Raw genomic sequence first — 21,684 nt, 5'->3', positions numbered from 1 at the left:
ACAAAGGTTGGCCACAATCTTACAATTTTAAACAACTTAGAACGCCCCCCTTAAAACCTTGTAGGGGTCACCGAATCGAAATAGGTTTCGCGCAAAAACCAATCCATATGTTATAACCGTAGTTCTAGGAAAGTGGTTGTGATACAGCTTGATTATTTTCCAATTTAGGCTGGCCACAATGAAAGCATTGTCTTGAAGAGTATATAGGCACTATAATTTGCATGGAGTTATTTCAGGTACATAATGCAAAACATCGTGAAATACCATATGCAGGAGCAGGATGACTAGCGTCAATGATCAATAATTCAACCCAAATATACTAGACAGAACCGAAACATATGTTGTCACAAAAGTCACCAGAAAAGAAAAAAGAGATAACCTACTAAATGCTCCTCATTACCAAAAATAGCATGCAGCAGAACAAAATGTAAAATCAAGCCATTCTCCAAGAAGGAACTCTTTTGATTATATTCCATTTTTGATGCACTAAACCACACTAGTAAACTGGAAATTTGGCATTGATGTCCAGCATGCTGTTGCCATCGCAGATGAGAGTGTGCAGGGGTGGAATGGGAGCACCAGGCTTTCTCCCCCCAAGACGACCAAACTCATGTATACTCTACCAGAAGACTCCATCTAAGCACAGGTTTTCCATGATTATGAGCCAACAAAAGGCACTTCTCTTCAGAATCTGATTATCAGCTGCTGTACTGTGTATGCATAGTTGATTTCTGATCATTCCGTAAATTACCTCCGTGTAGTTCAGAATAATAAACATTTTACTTTCTAAGATCATAGATATCACCATGTAGAAACAATGATGACAGAAAATTGACAACATTGCTGCTTCACATATCACGTTTTTAAATTGAAAAAATTGTTTATCAGAGATTACATTGTATGATCACATGGATGTTTCCTCTACTACAAAGCGAAAGATCAATAATAAGTATCCTCGAACCAAACTGAATGGCAAAATAAACTGAATTTTCCATCAGCAATCTGGAAGAACAGAATGGTACAATTCAAAAAGACAAAAAACATCGATCTTAACAAACAAGCACAGCACCAACTAATTGACATACAAACATAAAAGAATCAAAGGGCTAAAGGAGCAACCATAGCACACAATCCTCGTGCGCTGACTTATGAGTTACACGAGCTCGCCTGCAGACGCCTCCGGAACACGGAAACTGACAAACTCCTTGACATGAAAGCACCCAGTCGTGCTTTCCACCCTGATGGCCTGCCACTGCTGCCACAAGAAAGGTCAGGGATCCCTATCTGATCATCAAGATCATCTGGTACAGTGTCGCTCCCTGCATTTTCCAGCACACCACTCTCATCCACACTCCTAGCATCCTGCAATTCACCAGCAACGCCCGGTGTGTCAAAATTCACAGAAAGGGCTCCATGACGACTAGCACGGAGCCGCTCGGCACACTCAAACGTCACCCCACGGCACTTCTTCACCTTCACCTTGACAAGGCGTGGGCAGCCTTCAGCGAGCTTATCCATTCCAGCATCAGACACAGGGCATGCCTTGATGCAGAGTTTCCGCAAAGAAGCACACTTGGTCGCCACGCAAGAGATCTCCGCATCCCCAAATGTGTCAGACCCACATAGGGCAAGCCGCTCGAGGGTGGGACAGTTAGCAGCTATCAATTCAAGGCTCACTGATGTCAAATTTACACCAATAAGAACCAATTCTTGCAAAGCAGCACATTTCCGTGCCACGGTTGCAAGCCCCCGGTCACCAATCCGATTCGCCTTCCACCCATCAACATGCAGCTTGCGTAAGAGTGGCGACTTGGTGGCTAGCGCTGCCAACCCAACATCTGTGACCTCTGGGGCCTTGGCAAGGTACAAGACTTCGAGTCCACATAGAGCACTGACGCCATGGTCGCTGACCTGCAGCTTCTCGAGATGAAGCTCGGCCAGCAAAGCATCCTGCGGGACTGCCTGCAGCACGGGGTCCCAATCGCCAGAGCATCGGATTACCTTGAGAGTTTTGAGGTTAGGGGACTGCGTGATTAAACATGAAAAGCACTGGCCATTGTAGAGCTCCTTGAGGGACAGAGACTGGAGACGAGGGCCAGAGATTGCGACGGGCTCCGAGTTAGCAAGGCCTCGCAGGCGCTTGACAGAGAGCTCCTCGAGCTGGGGGCAGGAGCGGAGGACTGCCTCGATCCCCTTGGCACCGAAGGCACATGAGCCGACAGACAGCTTGCGGAGGTTGCCGGCGGCAGCGGCGAGCGTGGCGACGCCGTGATCGGTGACGGCACGGACGGAGCGGAGCTTGAGGCGGCGGAGGCCGGGGCCGAGGCGTTGTGCGACGAGGGCGAGCGCGGGGTCGCCGACGCTCTCGGCGCGGCGGTCGCACTTGAGCGCGAGCTTGGAGACGGCGGAGAAGCGCGCGAGGATCCCAGGGGCCGCCGCGAGGAGCGGCGCTCGCGCGTCGAGGGCGAGCCGGAGGCGCGAGGCAGCCTCGGCGGCGAGCCAGCGGCGGCAGACGAGGGAGCAGCGCTTGCGGTCGCCCGAGCCGAGAAACCCAAACACCACGGCCAGGAGCTCCTCGGGGAGATCAGAGGTGTAGTCCGCCGTCGCCGCGGCGGCGGCGTCCTCTGCAGCGGCCGCGGCACCATCGGAGGAGAAACGAGGCGACGTCGCCTGCGCGGCGGGGGACGGCGGCGGCGGCAGCTTGCGATGGTGACGGTGATGGCGGGATGCGGAGGGGCACTGGCCCATGAGGGGTGGCGGCGGCGGTGGCGGATCTAGTGTACGGGGGAGGCGGAGGAGGGGGGGGGGGGTTGGGGGTTGGGTGGGCGGAGATTGGGAAAGGGGAGCGGAATGGAGCAAGAGAAGAGGAGAGGAGATGCTGCTGCGCTAGCGCTACGGACGTGGCGAGGTTGATTAAATCCGGTTAAGTGCTCCTCCCTCTGGGGTACGCCGTTTTCTTTTCTTTTGCCGTCTCGATGACTCGCCATTTTGTCACTAGTACTGGTGCTACTAGCTACTCTGGAGTAGATTTTTCTTTTGCGAATAAGCTAAATATCTATGTACTCCGTACAAGAAAAAGAATCGAAATTACCATAAAACCTTGACCCACATGGTCAACGTCAAGCTCAGTCTTACTCAAGCCAGCTGCCACGCCTAGTTGTTTTACGTGTATTACTCGTTGTATGTTCTCGTGCCTCCGACGATAAATTATCTGCAAGTGAATACTCCTAATTTTTTTTATAGTATTTAATATGTTTCTTTTTATATCTTTCAAATGTATTCCAGCCTGAATTTTAAATTTTATGCATGCGCATTGCTCGAAATTGAAAATGTATACAACAGCCAACTCGAATCTTTATAACCCTAAATACATGCTCCCTCCATTCAACAAAAGATGAGTCACGTAAAGATCCTATTCTCAACACATCATCTCTGGGCTTCACGCGTGGCAGGACCACTGCCGCATAAACAACATTTTGCCAGAATGATCCTAAAAAGTCTTATTTTTTGCCCTCAAACTCGTTGGCAGCCTCGATCGTTATCAGATCGATCAGTTTTTTCCGAGCGATGGCCCTGGCCTAAAAAGGAGCCACGCTAACTCGCTCTCTTCCTAAGCGTGCACCATGGAGGCACACCTCTCCTGCTCTACTTTGCCTCCTCCTGTTGTGCTCCTGTTGTGCGACATGTCTTTTATAGACGGCACCATACTTTTGAACAATTACACAACTGGCTTTGTTGATCGCGGAATTCAGAGCACTAAAATAAAAACAAGGAATAGACACATCATATCGTACACCGGTGTGCCGTCACTCTCAGGATGGCAATAGCGCGGGTCAGGACGGGCGGACTACATCCATATCCGTATCCACACCCATCTCCAAACTCAATATCCATCCACGAAGGTATCCATGGAGCCGAAACGATATTCATATCAATATCCACCGGGTATCCATGAAGATTTGTGGATACCCAATTACATCTTTTTGATAACCTCAAATTATGTTTTGTCGAGCTTATTGGTGCATGTCGGGAATCACAAGTTAAGTTTTTTGATGGTTACCCACATGTGATACGCCGATGGCAGGCCGGAAGTGACAAGGAATAGAGGTGAGGTGTGAGGGAGCAGAGATGAGGTCATGAGGGATCCATTGCCACGACGATGATCAGAGCCTGCCGATGAATAATCTCGAGAGTTTGAGAGAGAAGTGAGGGGCGAGATAACGTGGTTTTGGGCCTGACTCCTCAAAATAGTAGCCCAAGCCCACAAATTCGTCGTCACCGGTCAAAAACCCAACTAGCCAAGCCAGAAACCCTTGTCGTCGCCGTTGCCGACTTGCCGTCTCTTCTGCAACTGAAGAAGCCATGGCCTTGGCCGCCGCCCTCGCCCGAGCGGCTACGCGTCTCTTCCGCGGCGGCCTGCCGCCGTCCTCCATTTCTCCGGCGCTATCCAGCTACAGTCGTCCATTCTGTGGACTCACCGCCGACGACGACGAGCCCTCCGCTCCGGGGGTCGTGGAGGACCCGTGGAAGGCGGCCGAGGCGGAGATCCTCCGGGACGTCAAGCCTGTCGTGGACCTTGTCAAGGACATCCTCCACTCCGGCAGGTCAATTGTTGATTTCTCTTGTTGCAATGAATAGGAATCTCAAAACCTAACTTCTCGATGGCTGTGCACATTTGACACCGCACGGTTTTCATAACATCGCAAAAGAATGTGTAGTGTTGTGATTATGATTTCTCCAGAAATTGCAAAAGGTTCAGCAAAGTTGAGTAAAATACACTGGCAATTTCAGCATACAAATGGCTGCAAGCTTCCATTCCATAGATCATCATGGTTGTTTAAACAACTAGAATCCTACAAAGTCACTGGTTGAACGACTAGAATATGTAGGTTTGTCAAAGTATTCTATGGTGAAAATTGTGTTAGTATCATCCAGTTGAAGAACTAGGAAGGGCACTCCTTTATATCCTGGGGGATAAATTTTTTTCTTTTACGGGAACTCGGGAAGAGTGACTGGGGAATGATGGAATGCTTGGTTTGTTGCATAAGGTGATATGGCCATATGGCTCAGTTCAGAAGTTTGCTGGTTCACTGAATGACAAATAGAGATTGAATGCACTCTTGATGGGAGCAGCGATCTCTCAATCATATTAAAAGTGATATTGTGTTCTATGGAAAGGGCAGCCATCAAGGTACCTCCATGATCTGGCAATGGCTTCTCCTTCAGTCCTTCCTCCCACTCCACATGTTTGTGGTGCTCTGGCAATGATTTGCTCCATTTTCTGGGATGTATCTTTGGCAACACATGCAATATGGCAATCATTCGGAGACGGCTGAAGCTCTTCCTTCCACTGGCGGTGGTCACTGCCCTGGTTCGTCTTACTTCTCTCCGGCGGTTCTGGAGATAGAAACAAAGACTTTTGTGTTGCCATGTGTGTGTGAGTTTGCCCGGACATGTTTTTTGGAGGTCAGTATTGTAAATCCCAGCTCCGTGCAACAGGTCCATCCAATGGGTTGTGTTGTAGCCGTGAGTTCCTCGAGCCCTACCTTTTTCCAAACAAATGCAGGAAATCTTTTAAAAAGAGAGAGAAATGGTGCAGCTAAAAAAAAGACACTTATGTCATAGCAAGTAGATGTACCATATAATACTTGCAATTTGCAACGATGTATTTGTTGTCTGTCCACAATCATATATGTTTTGCCTTACAGTGTTCTGTTATAACAGATATGGAGATGGTGAAGTTTTAAGTCCAGATGACCAGAAGTTTGTAGTAGAAAAGCTTCTTGCTCACCACCCCTGTTCGGAAGACAAGATTGGTTGCGGACTTGATGCTATTATGGTGAATTAGTGAGACCAGTGATCACTTCCTTCTTTTGTTCTATTTACTAATAAAGACATGATCCTCCCCAAACAAATCTAATTGCAAGTCTGAACATGCTGTTTTCTTTTGTGGGGAAATATAAGAATTTTTAACTTACAATAATAATAATTTTGTTTCTGATTTAGTTTATCTGTATTTTTGGAGAATTTTTTCATTATTTCTTTCATGGCTTCCTTTATCCTTGAATAGCTGTAGAAAGTATGTTTCTTGAATGACATAAAATACTCCCTCCGTCCAACAAAGAATGTCTCAACTTTGTTAAAATTTGGATGTTTCTAGGCATGACCTAGTGTATAAATGCATTCAAATTTTGAGACATCCACGGAGTAGAACATACCAAGGCCCCGTTTGAACACGTGCGTCGGCGTGAGCGTTCGGTCTGAGCAGGCGGGAGACGTGAAATTGGGGATTAGGATGAGGCAAACCCATCGGCCACTCCCACTCCACGCTCGCGACACAGAAGAGACAGGCGGCGGCGCCATTGAAGCTCTCGGCTGCCGGTCCAGATCCTTCCACGCCGCCGGTCCAGCTTCTCCGACGCCTCCCTCCCCACCTCTTCCTCCACGCGTGCGTCCCCTGTCTATGATTCCATCACTCCAGATCGACGACCTGCTCTGCTCGTCCCCCTGTCCTGTCCGTCACTCCGTCCAGAACTCCAGATCGACGACTGCCTCAGGTACTCCTCTTCCTCTTCCGTCCAGTTCGTCCCCAGGACAAATTCTGGGAGAGGATTCGATGGGGGCAGAGAGATTTTACTATTTTGGGAGAGGATTCGGTGGTAGAAGGAACCGAGAAGGAAGAGATGCGGTGGCCTATGGGATATTTTGAGGGAAGAGAAAGACACGGAGTATAGAGGAAGAAGGCAGTTGGGTTATTTTTCTAGTGGGTCCTAGCTTCAGAATACCATGGGTCTTAAGCATTGTAGACCTTAGATATGTCATGTGTGTGTCCAGAATTGGCTTATGTGCGTCTAGAATTGCATTCTTGTGAATTGTCCGTATAGTGTCCGTACAAACGCTTAAGCGGTAGTTCTTTTAATCGGTGCCTCAATGATCGCTTAACGCTTACCAATTTTTTTAACCATGCTTATAAGTTTGCAACTTTCTCGGTATGAATAAACATGACATAATTTATTTATTTCCTGCTTATACTGATCTTTTGCCACTCCGACGGTGTCTATTACACCTAAAGGACTTTTAATGCACTTTAAAACCAGAAAGTTGTAATAGAAATCGATTGCTACCTTATGGGAAAGTAATGATTCTATTATGAGCCTATGAAATGCAATTGTTGTAGACATTTTGTAACTTGTGCTGTGCTCATGTTCGTAGGTTACAAGCATCCTGATTTCTGGTTGTCCAGTCGTCCGTCCAGATGCCTCTTTGTCGTTAGAACAAATGGCGGCAGCGAGGATTTCTCATACAGGAAGTGTGTCCAGGCATACGTCAAAAGGACCTATCCAACCCTTCCCCACGCAGATAGGTTTTTACAGAAACGTCTCTTTCAGAAGAGGTCGTAACTTGTTCTGTCTTCCGAACTAAACAAAATTCTGAATGATGCTACCGTAGGCAGGTGGGCAGCACTACAATCTTAGGTTTGCATGCATTTGGTGTCTAGACGTGTTGCACTGGCTCACCCTTTTGTCCTATTGTTTATGTCAAGTGGAAGATGCCATTGTCCAAGCTTTCTTTGATGCAATATCCAATTCTCCTTGTTGCTAAATTATTTGGGACAAAAATCGTCAATAATAAATTTGCATGTATTATTCCCATGATTTATCTCATAGGAGTCTTGCCTGAACCAAAGAACAAGATTTGGACAGTTTGTATTCAGTTCACTGCCAAAATCCAGCCAGTTTGCAACCAATTTGGGGCAGTTTTTCAGATATATTTGGACTTCAATTTCGTTCCACACTAGTCTATACCAGAAACTTGACATAATTCGGTAACTGCCAATGAACAGGATTTGACCTTGCTAAGAGCCATAAGAAACTTTGCAAGTTCAGTCCTGAACCTCAGAAATTCTACCATGTGCACAAACATGTGCCTAAGCACTTGTTCAATAACACTGCCATGTATTACGGATAAAATCATGTTTTGGTCGAAAAAACTCAATCACCAAACAACAAAAAGAATGCTATCCGGCAACATTGCGGATATAAAATCAATAGCCTAAAGAAACCACGGGAGTATTTCTCCTGCAAGGGCTGCATATCGTCACACATGGTAGCATCACATGAGAATTACATCTCAATTCATATTTTCAATGTCTTGACGAAAGGAGCAATCAAAACAAAGGTTAGCAGTAGTTGTTTGGACTCCTTGTTGCATGTCACTTTAACCTCTCTACAAAGTCACATATGGCACAAGAGGCCAAAAAAAGTAGCCCAGTTGCTTTACAACGCTGATTGCGTTTTGCTTACACACCGCCATTGCGGCAAACATGGTTACCCTTCATCCTTGGCCCCTGTCAAAACATTACATGCAAAAACTGAAGGGCCCAAAAAGGTCAAAGGAGCTCTCAGGCCCTGGGAACGTCGTGTGGTGCAACGAAAAAAAACCAAGACTTGAGAATCAGGAAAATGGCACCCCGCCTAGAACAGTGCCAGAAACCCTACAAAACAAGCAAAAATAAGCTTTGGCGGCATACTACTGTCCAGCAGATGGCTTGCTCGACAGCCTACGCTTGTATCGCTTGAGCACGGAAGCCAGGTTCTCCTTCCCTTTGGGAAAAGCCACGTCTCCTGCTGCTGTTCCACTTCGACCCTTCCGTCCAGAGATAGCTTGCTCGACATCTTTGATCGTCTCCAAGATCACAGTTGCAGTAGTGAAGCTGCAAGAAATGGGTCTGGAAATCGGGCCTGCAGTCTGAAGGCATGTGCACCCAGTGGGAGGTTTCCGGGGCTTGGAAAATGCAGGTTCAAGGATTCCCTACATAAAGTATATAAGATTAGCAAAATTGCAAGTGAAGTGAAACAAGTAAGAACAGGTGCTCGCCACAGTTATGGCAAGATCTTTTCATTTGAGTTACAACTAAAAGTTTTAATGTATAACACAGCTGTGGTCTCAAGAAAATGTATACCAAGGCCATATATAGCGGTGGGTCACTTTATTTGCATCATGGAATCGTCCCAACATAATAGCAAGTTTTTACATGCTCAATGTGCCATGCTCTAACTAAATGACATTCAAAGTAATCAATTGAAGGTAAGACTGATTAAAAAAATGATGTTGAGATGCTTATAACCTTGGCTACATGGATGAAGCAACCAATAACTGGATCTTTCTTGCAGGGTACAGCCACTTTTTATCTATTTATTAATGGTAAAGGTACATGTTGTAGTTTGCTGCAAAATAGGTAAGACAAAAGGATCACCTGGAGACGGTTAAGAACATAAGTGTACTTGCCCCAAAGTTCTGGTCTACTTTCCACAAGGGACAGGTCCAGTACCCGACGGATACACCAGACACCAAAACTAACAACCAGGGGAGCCTGCCAAACACAATTTTCACCACAGTTAGGTAGCCCACGCATGCAATTGGTAGCTCTCTCATCATTCCTTCGAAGTGTCTGTGAGCTTTTATCAGAAGGCATGCGTCGAAGATCAGCTGACAATAGATTCTCAGTTGTTTCTTGTGAAAATCTCTCAGCTGCCGCAACTTGATCAATTAAACTTTCATCACAACCACCATTTTGCCTAAAGAGCCATCCTGATCCTTCCACTTTCGAGATTTTCATGATGCATAATCTAAGCGATTGAAGAAGTTCGGCCTCACACTCTGCGTAAGAGGAATCATCCTTTGTGATGCCACTTGACCTCTGGCCTGTATTCATCTCACTCTTACTCAATTCCGCACTTGAAACACCGAACAATTGCTCAAACGGCTGTTGGGCCCAAAGTGATTTAGTGTTTGGGTTCATACTCAACTGCATGGAAAGGACATCTCTCTGGAGATTATGTTGTGAGCGCTCATTAAATTCAATTTGTGCTTTGGACCTCGCTGCCGAATCCATATATTGCGATCTTTCAGATGCTAACTTACTTAGATATGACTGATTTCCAGCAATACCACCCAAATTCGCTTCGTTCAACAAAGCCTTTCTGCTTGCAGCAATCATTGCAGATATGTCAGGCGAACTGTGGTACTTCTTTGAGTATGCAGGTGAGCCAACACTCTCGCTTTCATCAATAGAGGTAGAATCATAATAGGGTCTCTCTGCCATTGCATTTAAACGGTTCATCGTTGGGCTTTGCAAAGAGTTAGCTCCCAGCGAACCACGCACAGTTTGGCTACGGGCATGCATAGCAGAGTCGGCATAGTTAGGAAAAGAAGATTCAGAAGATCTAGGAACTCGCCGTGGGTCCAGGGGAATGTTGGAGTGCTGACTTCTACTTGCATTTATCCCTTTCAAATAAGATGCCAGCTGATACCCATGAATGGTAGCAGGCTGATAGAACTGATTATCAGAATAAGATGGCACATTAAAATTTGAATAATATTTTGCATTTTGCTCAAGTAAGCTGCTGCTTGGACTTGAAAGGTCTGTATAAGGTAAATTCATGCTCTGAGACCAGTTAGATGAACCCATTGCACCCATCTGATGCCCAGAATTCCAGTCTAGGTTGCGGAGTTCCTTATCTCGAGACATTGAGTCCCATGAGTTCAGTGAGGTAGCCGATCCTCGCACCGCATCTCTCATCAAGGGGCTCTTCAAAGCTTCAATGGTTTGATTATCTATCCTCACAGCGGAACTAGCTGTTCTTAAGTCCAGTCCGAGCAAAAAGCTGTATCTTTTATCATTAGCATCTTGCGTAAGCTTACCGTGATAATCAAAAAGATGCCCCCAGAACTCATCAAGAGTTGCTGCTAACTGCCTCCTTGCAGCACGGCCCAAACCAGACAGTGTCGAGAGGCTGCCACTGCCATTACCAGCCTCAGAGTCTTTTGCCCTGCTAAAAGTAAGAGATGGTGGACCATCAGGACTGACAGGTGCTCTGCATGCAGCAGACTTCTCGTGTTCCAAATTATGTGAGGCAACATTATCCCTTTCCGTGCAAACTTCTGGTACTACTTCAACATCTTTTTCAGTTGTACTCTTTGCTTTGATGTTCTCTGCATTAATATGTTCTACTGCAGTGGCAGTGGATACCTTTGGCACTGACTCTGCCCAATCAGCCACACAAACTGGTTTGGGCTCTTCATGGTAGACAGGTAGTGAAGGTTGAGCTTTAGGAGTATTCAATTTATAATCAGTTGATTGTTGAGTGTCATGATCAGACTCTACAGTGGTGTCAGAACTTTCAGTGTGCTCCAAAGCTGATTTCTGATGAATTTCTACTGGATCCCTGAGAACAGTATCAATAGAAGGCCTCTGAACTTCTTCATGGGCTATATCTTCTCGTGAAGCCTCTTCTATGTGATGAGTAGTGCCCAATGGTTCTCTCTGAGAGTGAACAAACAACTCCAGGGTTTCAGCTTCATTGCTTGCTGACTTTAGTGGAGTAACAGCCAGGAACAGCGTAAAAGCAAGAGATGCACACGAAATTAGGACTATAACAGTATATGGAAGTACCACAGGGCTCCCAGTGTTCCCTTTCATGTTGTTTGTCCAGGTGCTATCACCAAACAGGATTTCCGCAACAAAAATGACATTTGTAAACAGCATAAGAAGAAATGCAAGAAAGGCCAATATTTCAACTGATGAAGATATTCTGTAGCTGCCCATTATTGATCTCGACGAGGAAACACGGAAAACAGGTATAACAGACGAAGGAAGGATCATAGCCTGGATAACTGGGCAGATGACAAGTAGCTGATATATCGCTTCTGAGCCTACAATCTTTGCATAGTAGATCGTAGGAATCATGGCAAAAACCTTGAGTAGCAGATGGTGCGCAGAAAGAGGAAGGGTTATACCAAAGAAATTATCTGCAATTGCATGGCTACCAATAATAGATGACAAGGAGATGATGTGGCTCGAAAGGAGTAGAATCACTAAGAACAAAAGTGGTGCTGCAGGATTCATAAATATCTGCAGAAAACAAGAATCCAAAAAAATTCAGGATAGCACTTCAACACGGGACTGAAACCCCATAAGACTGACAGATAACTGGAAATAGTACAATCCTATGGTGGACATCGAGAAATATCAGATATAGAAGTTAAGGGAAACATGTTAATCTTTTAGATACGAACGACACTGCTATAGGTGGCAACTACAGAAGAAATAATTTGACAAATAAATAGGAACTACAGAAAGGAAGATACGGACCTGACTCATTAGCTCAACAACATCTTGAAAGGTCAGGAGCAGCGTATTACCAGGTCCAACTGCTGCTGAGCTCATAAGAACATAGTTCACAAGAAAAACCCCACAAAAAATAAACAAGATAGAAACAAGGTGGTCATGAAATAGAGCCCCAAGGGTAACTGGAGATCTTTTTTGAGCCTGCATAGATGATATTTTAATTAATATAAAAATATCAAAGCAGATTCAATACGCAGAAAACAATTCAAGAATAGCAGACTGGTTTGCCAAATCAATACTCTGTTGTAAAATGCGTTAATGTGCAATGCAAACACTTGATATGTTCCAATTAATTCTGGTGTTTTAACCGACATTTGTTTATGAGAAGTCCAACCATATTTGTGTGGCTGTTTAATCTTTGGAGTTGCATTTCATGACATTTCAAGTATGGCAGTAGGATCATAAAAAAAAATTGTGAGAACTTAAGTTACATATCTCATGCAATGCATTTGCACATAAATTATTTTCTAGCATTGAAAAATCACATCAGTATAGTATACCGCCAAGTGGTCTCTTGCAAAGAACTCGGGATCAGAACTTTTATGACATAGCAGAGTGCTTCTAGAACTAAGGTTGATCTTGTGTAGATATATTGGATACTTTCAGATTTTGGACTATACTCTGTTAGAAGAGGAAGTATACTATTCTTGTTTGCGGTAAGAATTGTGATATTCACGATCATACATCCCATTCATTATGGGAAGGGTGTGCATAAGCCTCGCATGGGGCCATGGGCCAACCTAGGCTCGGGCGTATACACATGTGCACAATTAATCCTTCACCCAACCCCCATAAAACTCAAGGTGGACGAGGCACCTAGTTTTAGGGTATGAAATCTATGTTGCTAACGACTACGCTATGAGCATTGGTGAAGAAGTTTGTAACTTGAAGAGTAGAAGTTCAGATGGCAGATATGGAAGGTTGATGCTGCTAACAATGAGAGTGCATAAAGTATGTATCCAGTATCCACACTAAGTTAGAGAGGGTCAGGAGTTTTGCTGTTCACGGAAGTACACCTTACCAAACCATTGAAGGGAATATATATACAAGCCTTACATTGGCCAAATGAGCTTACACACATCCAATGTTAACACACTCAACAACCTTCATATCAGACTCAAAACCATATCATTAAGCATGAAAAGGAAGGTCAACTTCAACCATAAGCTAAGACTAAGTGGACAAAAGTATCATGAACATAGATGGGCTGTTAGAGGTATGGATGGTATGATCGGAATTCTGGCAAACCGACCTACATGAAAGAATATAAAACACCATGCATAAGTTGCAGTGGACATGCAACCAGGACAACAAAAAGTCCAATAGTTTGTCCTTTTTTGGCGAGGGACTGTTCTGTATCGTGTATTAGTACAGCCAGTGGTATACCTTGACTGTAGAAAACATGGAAGGTCATAAACACCATACAAGACAGGTTTCAAGACAGCCACATAAACTTGTGATTGAAGAGAAGTTTTAAAACGCTAAGGGCTCCAAGTGTAACTCCAATTGAACTACAATGCCTGAACAAACTAAGCATGAACAAGGAACACCGGAAGTACTAACCTGTACAAATGATGAATGGACATAGAAGTTGTGCACTATTACATTTCCACCCAGAAGTGCCATGAGGGAGTACGCACTTTCACCACTCAACTTGGGGAACATCACATTCATATCGAGAGGAACTTTTGGTTGACTAACCAATAAACCGAGCACGAAACAAACAAGTGCAAGGCCCGCTATGCAGGCGTTTAAAGTTCCAGCCATCTTCTTGTCCTAGAATGGGCAAGAGCAGAACCAAAAGTACATAAGAACTTGGATAAGGTTCCCTACCGCGATGCATTTTTTTCTTAAAATTACCAGATGCGAGAGTGCGTATGGTAGCAGATTAACCGCAACACTTGCAAACCATATGCCTGTGAGAACATCATCATATTCGAATACAAGGTTGAACCCAAGTGCTATGCCTGAAATCTGAAATAGCCAAACATCACATGCTCTGGTTATGAATTATCTACAAGTCAATGCATATATCAGACAGGCCAATAAATGTTCCGGAATGAAGTACTGACAGAACATAGACTCATGTACATTGCCTATGACATACCATGGTAATTTCTGCAGTTAACAAGGACAGTAATGCCTGAATACCGAGACCGGCACAAGTTGGCTGACTGTATTCCTGGCAGCAAATCTGTAAAAGTATCACAAAAAAGAAAGTTAACAACTTCCCAAATTGTGGTAGGGTTTTTTTTTCCTTCCGAAAAGAGCCCTGCATCCACTGATGCACGCAGACAGCTTATTGAAGAATATGGCAAGTATAGCTGAACAAACAAGAGATAAGAGGGGTAAAAAAAAGGAACTTTGAGAGATTAACATGAGATGGGAGGTTATTATATCTTTTGAGATCATCGGTGATCGTATCTAGGTAATCCGGAGCAACTTGCTACAGCTGTTGACTAACTTAGCAAAGCAAGAACAAGAAGTAAGCAAACAAAAGTGGTGGTTACCTGGGCAAGATTCTTCTCGGTGACCATGCCGATGCAGATGGAGAGGTACTGGCAGAGAACGGCGGAGAAGTTGAAGAGCAGCACCAGCAGCACGAGATCGTACCCGAAGCGAGAGCCAGCGTCCACCGACGTTACCCACTTCCCGAGATCGATGTACCCCATAGAAATGAAGAGCGCCGGTCCAAGGGTGCGGAAGAGGTTGTTCCGGCCACCGCCGCCGCCAGCACCCACGCACTCCGCCATGCTCCGTACACCGTCATCCATGGCGGAGCGACAAAAGGAGTGCGCGCTGTCAGCAATGAATCCGCAGCAGCAGAGTACACACCAGCGAGCAGGATCCTCTCGCTAGCAGCACCCCGCGATCTGCGTAGCGGGGAGGAGCTGGAGGGATCGGATCAGGGTCGCACGGGCTCCTTGGACCGTCAAGAATGGCGAACAGAGGAGGAGCAGGGCACGGCCAGGGGAGGAGGTAGGCGCAGTTGCATCAGAGGTGAGGGGGAAAGGGAGGAGAGGAGGACGGAGAGGGAGAAGGAGGCATCAGGACATGGATGGATGGAAGGGGAGGAGTGATGGTGGACTGATGGGAGATGGGTTCTTGGGGTTGGGGAAGGAGGAAGAAGATGGGGGAGAGAGAGGGAGGGAGAGACTGGATGGGATTCTCTGTGGCTCAAAGTGTGTTTGCTAGGAGTATCAGATCAGGGATCTTGTGTGGTTACTGTTAGAGCCAGTTGATGTCGTTGGGATAACAAATGCTTACTTTATGTTATCTGGCATTAGCAGTATAATAATTGGTCATTAGTGAGTACGGACTATCACTTCGAGGAACTCTGCTGCTGGCTCCGTCCAGATGTACTTCGACGGTTCTAAGTTTAAGCTTTGACTGTGGATTCTTTTTTTTCCCAACAATAGTTACAAAGTTAGAATCACAAAAGGTATTTTTAAACACGAATCCAATAACAGCATATTATTGGATTTTGACAGCTAAAATATGCAGAGGTCTCTTGACGGAGAAAGGTACAAATTATTCTCATTGCGCTCTTGCTTTGAAAACCCATTCTGAAAACATACTTGGAAATCATGTATTGCAAAATAAGTATGAAGGAATCAAGCTAATTCAAATAGGGGGGAAATGTAGATTTTGAGTTTTCTATGTGCTTCAAAATTTTCGCGACAAAATAATATAGTGTGACTTGGCAAACACAATGTGTTAGGTACAATTAGAACGTGATACTAATTACGAACCTGCGTCGACAGTGCACGTAGATGGGAGGATCATGGAAGTAGTCTTGGCGTAGCTTTTCATGTCCGGCGGTGACTCATTCTCAAGCCATCGCAGAATAGGCTTTCTACATCTCATTGTTGTGTGAAAGAGGATACAACGGTAAGTGGAGAAAAAGATGTCAAAGGCAGATGTGCGAGTATACGTACAAATATAGATCTATAATGTAGCCGTTGAAAATATGACCGTCGAAGGGTTAGCCGTTGGAAATAGAAAGTTGGAGAATATCATTAGTATTGAGATATGAAAGGTAGATGGTGCGAGCATACGTACATATATAGAGCTACAAATATAGCCGTTGAAAATGTGACCGTTGGATTTTTTTTTTTGCGCAAAGACCGTTGGAGTGTTACCCGTTGGAAATAAAAAAGTTAGAGAATATCATTAATACCGAGATATGAAAGGCGAAATATGGACCGACCATTGAAGTACGGAAACATGTGTAGGCTCTAAGTTTTTTGGCCGGACTCCATATATAAAGACAAGGAGAATAAAAATTGTACCTGTTGAAGACTTTTTTTTAGAATTGAAGGAACATAACTCCTGCTTCATCAATGAAACCAAGAGTGTCTTAGAAGTTCTCAACGGAATGAAAACAAAATTAGAAACTCCAATCGCTCAACCCAAACTAACACGCGATGACCAATTCAAGTAAAGCTACTACAAATCTACTTGGTAAATTTGCCCTACTTTGTCTCAATCCTTCTCGTAAGTTGCTTCCATCCGAATCTAGCGTGATAGACTTCAGTGGCAACTAATGACAAACAATAAGCTGCTAACTTCATCTTCCTTTTTTCAGTAGCCTTCTGAAGTCCTTTTCCCCAGTAGATGAGCCATCGACAAATAGAAAACACAACTTTTAACATGATCGTTAAGTTGTTGTCTATCAAAATAAGCTGAGTTTCTAGACTTCCATATACTCCAACATATCGTCGTCGCCCCCACAAACTGTAGAGCTCTATCTCTACTCTGATTACCTCCTACCATCAAGTCACGCACCTCATCCATGGTGTGAGGCACTCCATTGACTAGCACAATACCCGTGTTGCTATGGACTCAAAAAATACATACGCTACATAATTAAAGAGAATGCTACTTCCTCTGATCCTAAAATTTGTTCGTGATTTTAGTTCAAATTTTATATCATATACTCACTCCGTCCGGAAATAAGTGATTTGGATTTGTATAGATTGTATAAATTTCTATACAAATCCGAGTCACTGATTGTATATAGATCACTTATTTCTATACAAATAAGTGACTTGAAAATGTATAATTGACTTGGACTTTGTCGACTAGCCATCACAAAGAGATATCAAAACACAACTTATCAACAGATCAACACAGACCTAGCATAAAAACATTGAAAAAATAGATGATCCATACTTTTCCATTATTGATCCACAGAACTCACAGCTCGTAGATCCAATCCATCCTTTTCTACTCAGATTTTCTCTTGAGATGTTAAAGGTGACTCATTTTGGGGCCAGATCGACGGGTGGAGCCTGGTACCCCTTACCGCCCATCACCAAAGTGGGGGCTCATGTGGTATGGACACCGGTTGACTTGCAAAAGTCATTAAAACCAACCAAAAACATTAGCTGTTGATCGATCGCGCTCAAAGAGAAGCATGTTTCTTTACTCAATCTAACGGTCCTGGTTTCTCGACCCACAGCCTGCCCATGCTCTCTGTTACACGGTCACAAACTTGGTGTCCCCTGGACGACCGACCGGCGACCACGGCCAGGCCAAACCGGCGAGCGGTAAAGTTAATTATCACCCTTGTTTACTTACACTGTACACGATCAATTCCCGTTTGATTTTGCTTCGCATACGGCTGGATCTGGATGGAGCCGCTGACTCGCTTGATGCAATGGTTGACTTACACTTACTGAGAAACACGACCTGAATATTTATATCTGTACGTAGCAATATTAATTACAGCAGCTTAGAAGCAAACTGATGAAACTAATTAACAAGTTTTTTTTTTCTGAAAGCAAGGCGAGACTAACGTAGGTAGCAGCTAGCACGCATGTTCTGAAAGAGTGGAACTGCTGATTTAGAAATACTGAAGGAAATAATTAAATAGAGATTGTGTACAGTCTATATATCCAGTGCTAACTAAGCTTTGACTTAATATACTACAACCGTAACTGATCATATAATTAATCAAGTGTCGTGTATACGCCAGACAATAGAAAAAGGAGGAGCTAGCTAAGGCTGGCCAGGGTGAGTCGACCCCATATGTAAAAAATATCGCAAAAAGGATCTACACATGTGTGATCGAGTGTGCGAGAAGGACGTGAGACAGCAAGGATGGGAACGTTGGGGAACAAATGATTGAGCTATATACAAAATTAAATGTTCCCCGTTTCTCTCGTCTGCCATTGCCAAAATAACATCGCAACTTGTGAGATTTTCGGGAAATGACCGAAATAACCCTCTCTCCCAATTAGACAGTATTTTTTGAATATCTTAACAAGTCACTGTAATTTATTTTTATAGATAAATGACATTTTACTTTTATCTTAAACACCAACATGCCATCAATTTTATTTTTGTAGGCAAATGTCGTTGGTATTGATGGATCAAAAGCCTGCATATGGTATATAACTTTGGGTCAAGATGCCAATTAGGAAAGGATCAAGACAATAAAAATTTGTCAAATAAGTCAAGAGGTCAAACTTTGGTCAAATGATGGAAAGATAAACAAAATAGAAGGACAGAAGAAGAGAGTTATAAGAAGAAGAAAAGTACTCTTTCCATCCTGAAATAAGTGACGTAGATTTGTATAATAATCTATACAAAGCCACGTCAGTTATTGGGACGGATGGAGTAGCAAGAATTGAGGAGATAAGAAAATCAACCATGCATCATGAATCACCAACTCCTCCACTTGAACCATCATAAAACATGGGCCAAGTTTTCACTCTGGCACTCACTTTTCCTTTTTCCCGAGGATAACCATGATCATCTTTCATGTATCCCCAACATATATAACCCCCTATGGGGCATGCACGTAACCACTTGGAATACAAATCAAGGAGAGAGATTTGGAAAGACCCAATCAGTCCAGACTCAATGGTCGAGGGTTTCTTGAGATCTAGCCTTGTGACTCAAAAAGGCCCGTTCGGTCGGGGATCAAGAAAAAAAACATCCTAACGATGCTTCTCCTAATATAGGACTAGGTCATGTTCATGACATGATTGAACCTATTAAAAACCATTGCCGTGTCAACTTTGTCTAGTGTACGATGACTTTTGCTAATAACGTTGTCATACACAAACATGTAACCCCCTATCCATCGGCTATCGACACCCCATAAACAAAGTGTTGTTTATACAACATTATATATTTTAGAAATTCTAACTTAAGATACTAAAATTGAGCCCTCCTTTTTTTAGGGGATTGAGCCCTCCGGTTTATCCATGTCTCTATGCCATCTTGTATTGTGTTGGGTTGTTCAATTCCATGAGATCTTAGTTAACTAGATTGGGTCTTTCTCTCCCACAAGAAACTTAGAACCCACCCAACCCATGCAGTCCAGCCCATATGCCTACCTCAACATTCCTCTCGTGTATCCATGTCCTAAGCTGCCTGATATCGCGTTTGGGTTGTCCCTAGCCGTTGGATCTCAGTTGCACCGTGGCTCTGCACTGACTTGTGTCCTAAGAGACCGCTATTCTTGTAGGCCATAGAAAATTTGGTGACTGCCGATTAATTCGGTCTTTCTCCCACATGAAATCCTAATGAAACAAATGCTATGAACTTATAACTGACCAGCACCTAAATATATTCAAAACAATTAAATATACATTTTTCCACTATTAATAAAATATTCGCTTCTTACATCACTTACAAATAGGTATCATACTTCATGTAATTTAGCTTTTATGTTATCTATCCCCATATATTATGTGAATTCTTATTATTTTTCGTCCATGTTGACGGGTGTGCAATCATGTGTGATCGTGATCTTGTACACTATGAAAGTTTTCTAAGCTCCGAGTCCGTTTCTACGATCCAAACTCCACCCATATCCATGATGTTTCCCTTTGGGTTGATGAACATTTGTACGACTGTTTCTTCAAAATTACAAGTCTCCGTTCCTAAATATAACATATCATAACTCTGTCCTAAGTCAAACTTCTTAAAGACCAAGTTTATAGAAAAAATACATTAATATATAAGTATACTATGAAGATATATATCATGACAGATTTATAGGAAAAATACATTAATATAACTTGTTCAATAAATATAAATTTGATCAAACTTTAAAATTTTGATTTAGCACAAGGCCAAATCATCTCATATTTAGGAACAATGGGAGAGGGATGTGTTTGGATTTGGTCTACTAAAAGTCGTACAGCCAATTTTTTTGCCATACAAACACCAAATATTTGGTATAACAAAAATGTTGCATGCCAAAAAATTGACAATAATCCAAACAAACACCAACTATTTGGTCCTGATAAAAAATTTGGTAAGGCATAATTTGGCCACCGGCCACTGTCCAAAACTCCCTGCAAGCCCGGAGACCGAGTACTTCTGCTATTATTTCATTTCTCGGCTACACACATGTGCATGCATATATAATGCTTCCCTAGGTTATTAATTTTCGTAATATCAATATCAAAATGAACCTAAGTAAGGAACCTAATCACAGAAGTACTTATCTCTCTGTTACTGTATTAAACACACTGAGCCTGATACCTTGGTGGAGTATGATACGGTGCATTGCATGGGATGTCGCGAGTAGATCACCGACCAGCTGGCCGCGGACGGAGATCGCGGCAGGATCGAATCACGCGAGCCCATCGAGGCGGGACCCTGCTGGAGTAATCCTTTTAGTTATTTCATTGCCTTTAGTTTAATCAATCAAAGTACCGCCCAATTGCACTTTCGTATTGATCTACTGATTGTTTGCCGCACCACTTGTTCGCTTAACCAAAATTAATTTACTTACCAGTACGCTAAGTACGTACCTGTGGTACCGGGCGAAGCAGGAGAGACCAGGGAGAATGTCATGTGCAAAGGGTGCTAGACGAGCCTTATACTCCCTCTATCATATATTAAGTGACTCGAATCTATTCAAATATGGATGTCCTTATACTCCCTCTGTCACATATTAAGTGACTCAAATCTACTCAAATATGGATGTATATATGGCTAAAATGTGTTTATATATATGTAATAAAAAGTCATTCAATATGAGATGGAGTGAGTACCACGGAAACAAAACTAAAGCTCGCCGAGTTGATGATCCGTGGTTTGTGGACATCATTGGAACCCCGCCTACCAGGTTATGTTATCGACCTCCTATTTGCACAATTCGAACATGCGTTAAATGCGTTACCGTTATGATGAAGGTGCACGCTTAAGAGTTTTTTTTTGTTGTTGTTGTTGAAGGACGCTTAAGAGTTCCTTTGAGATGACGGTACACATCTTAAGAAAGAGGTACACGTGATTTGCCACAGAAATCCACTTGTTTGCGTCAAGATAACGTCGATCCAATTCACTAGTAATCCGACCCTTTTTTGGTTGTCCTCAGCTTCCCGTGAACTTTTTTTTTTGAGGGGAGCTTCCCGTGAAATGATCAACCCCGAGCCCAACCGGCTAAGCCCAAATATTCTGCTCATCATGGATATCGAAGGCCTAGATAAATTGTCTATATTTGTTCGGCAACAGTCATCATCATTACC

General features: G+C 43.6%; 3 protein-coding genes and 1 long non-coding RNA gene across 6 annotated transcripts; 1 reads left to right on the top strand and 3 right to left on the bottom strand.

Moving 5' to 3' along the window:
• Positions 1-844: 844 nt before the first annotated feature.
• LOC100846537 (F-box protein At1g47056) lies at positions 845-2,809 on the bottom strand. The gene has a single exon (XM_003576810.4). The coding sequence runs from the start codon at positions 2,746-2,748 to the stop codon at positions 1,147-1,149; it is 1,602 nt and encodes a 533-aa protein (XP_003576858.1). The 5' UTR covers positions 2,749-2,809; the 3' UTR covers positions 845-1,146.
• Positions 2,810-3,966: 1,157 nt separating this feature from the next.
• On the top strand, positions 3,967-7,659 carry LOC100842683 (protein DCL, chloroplastic). 3 transcript variants are annotated; one of them, XM_010239012.3, is made up of 3 exons: positions 3,967-4,604; positions 5,725-5,847; positions 7,213-7,352. In XM_010239012.3, coding segments are annotated over exons 1-3 (366 nt in total). In that variant the 5' UTR covers positions 3,967-4,362; the 3' UTR covers positions 7,214-7,352. The 3 variants fall into 3 exon arrangements, 2 of the variants coding, with proteins under 2 accessions (XP_010237314.1, XP_010237313.1); XM_010239011.3 differs by having other exon boundaries at positions 3,979-4,604; positions 5,725-5,839; positions 7,213-7,659; XR_002966423.1 differs by lacking the exons at positions 3,967-4,604; positions 5,725-5,847 and adding an exon at positions 6,265-6,557 and having other exon boundaries at positions 7,213-7,657.
• Positions 4,786-6,355, bottom strand: LOC112272508. Its single transcript, XR_002966425.1, has 2 exons — positions 6,219-6,355; positions 4,786-5,546 (listed from the first exon to the last, which is right to left on the bottom strand). It is a non-coding gene; the product is annotated as an uncharacterized LOC112272508 (long non-coding RNA).
• A 453-nt stretch (positions 7,660-8,112) lies between the features above and the next one.
• LOC100828216 (protein ETHYLENE-INSENSITIVE 2) lies at positions 8,113-15,329 on the bottom strand. The gene is made up of 7 exons (XM_003575523.4): positions 14,701-15,329; positions 14,298-14,384; positions 14,051-14,164; positions 13,754-13,966; positions 12,155-12,331; positions 9,257-11,914; positions 8,113-8,811 (listed from the first exon to the last, which is right to left on the bottom strand). Exons 1-7 carry the CDS (start codon positions 14,962-14,964, stop codon positions 8,530-8,532), a joined length of 3,795 nt encoding a protein of 1,264 aa, XP_003575571.2. The 5' UTR covers positions 14,965-15,329; the 3' UTR covers positions 8,113-8,529.
• Positions 15,330-21,684: the final 6,355 nt, after the last annotated feature.

Source organism: Brachypodium distachyon, chromosome 4, assembly GCF_000005505.3.
Source record: "Brachypodium distachyon strain Bd21 chromosome 4, Brachypodium_distachyon_v3.0, whole genome shotgun sequence".
Classification (NCBI taxonomy): Eukaryota; Viridiplantae; Streptophyta; class Magnoliopsida; order Poales; family Poaceae; genus Brachypodium; species Brachypodium distachyon.
This window is presented reverse-complemented; position numbering and strand designations above follow the sequence as displayed.

Excerpts from the sequence above, each read along its gene's own strand:
- LOC100846537 (XM_003576810.4), bottom strand. The coding sequence starts at position 2,748 with ATGGGCCAGTGCCCCTCCGCATCCCGCCATCACCGTCACCATCGCAAG.
- LOC100842683 (XM_010239011.3), top strand. The coding sequence starts at position 4,363 with ATGGCCTTGGCCGCCGCCCTCGCCCGAGCGGCTACGCGTCTCTTCCGC. Across the intron at positions 4,605-5,724 it reads GACATCCTCCACTCCGGCAG|ATATGGAGATGGTGAAGTTT; the intron begins GTCAATTGTTGA and ends CTGTTATAACAG. Across the intron at positions 5,840-7,212 it reads GCGGACTTGATGCTATTATG|GTTACAAGCATCCTGATTTC; the intron begins GTGAATTAGTGA and ends TCATGTTCGTAG.
- LOC100828216 (XM_003575523.4), bottom strand. The coding sequence starts at position 14,964 with ATGGATGACGGTGTACGGAGCATGGCGGAGTGCGTGGGTGCTGGCGGC. Across the intron at positions 14,385-14,700 it reads CCGAGAAGAATCTTGCCCAG|ATTTGCTGCCAGGAATACAG; the intron begins GTAACCACCACT and ends ATACTTTTACAG. Across the intron at positions 12,332-13,753 it reads TCCATTCATCATTTGTACAG|GCTCAAAAAAGATCTCCAGT; the intron begins GTTAGTACTTCC and ends TCATCTATGCAG.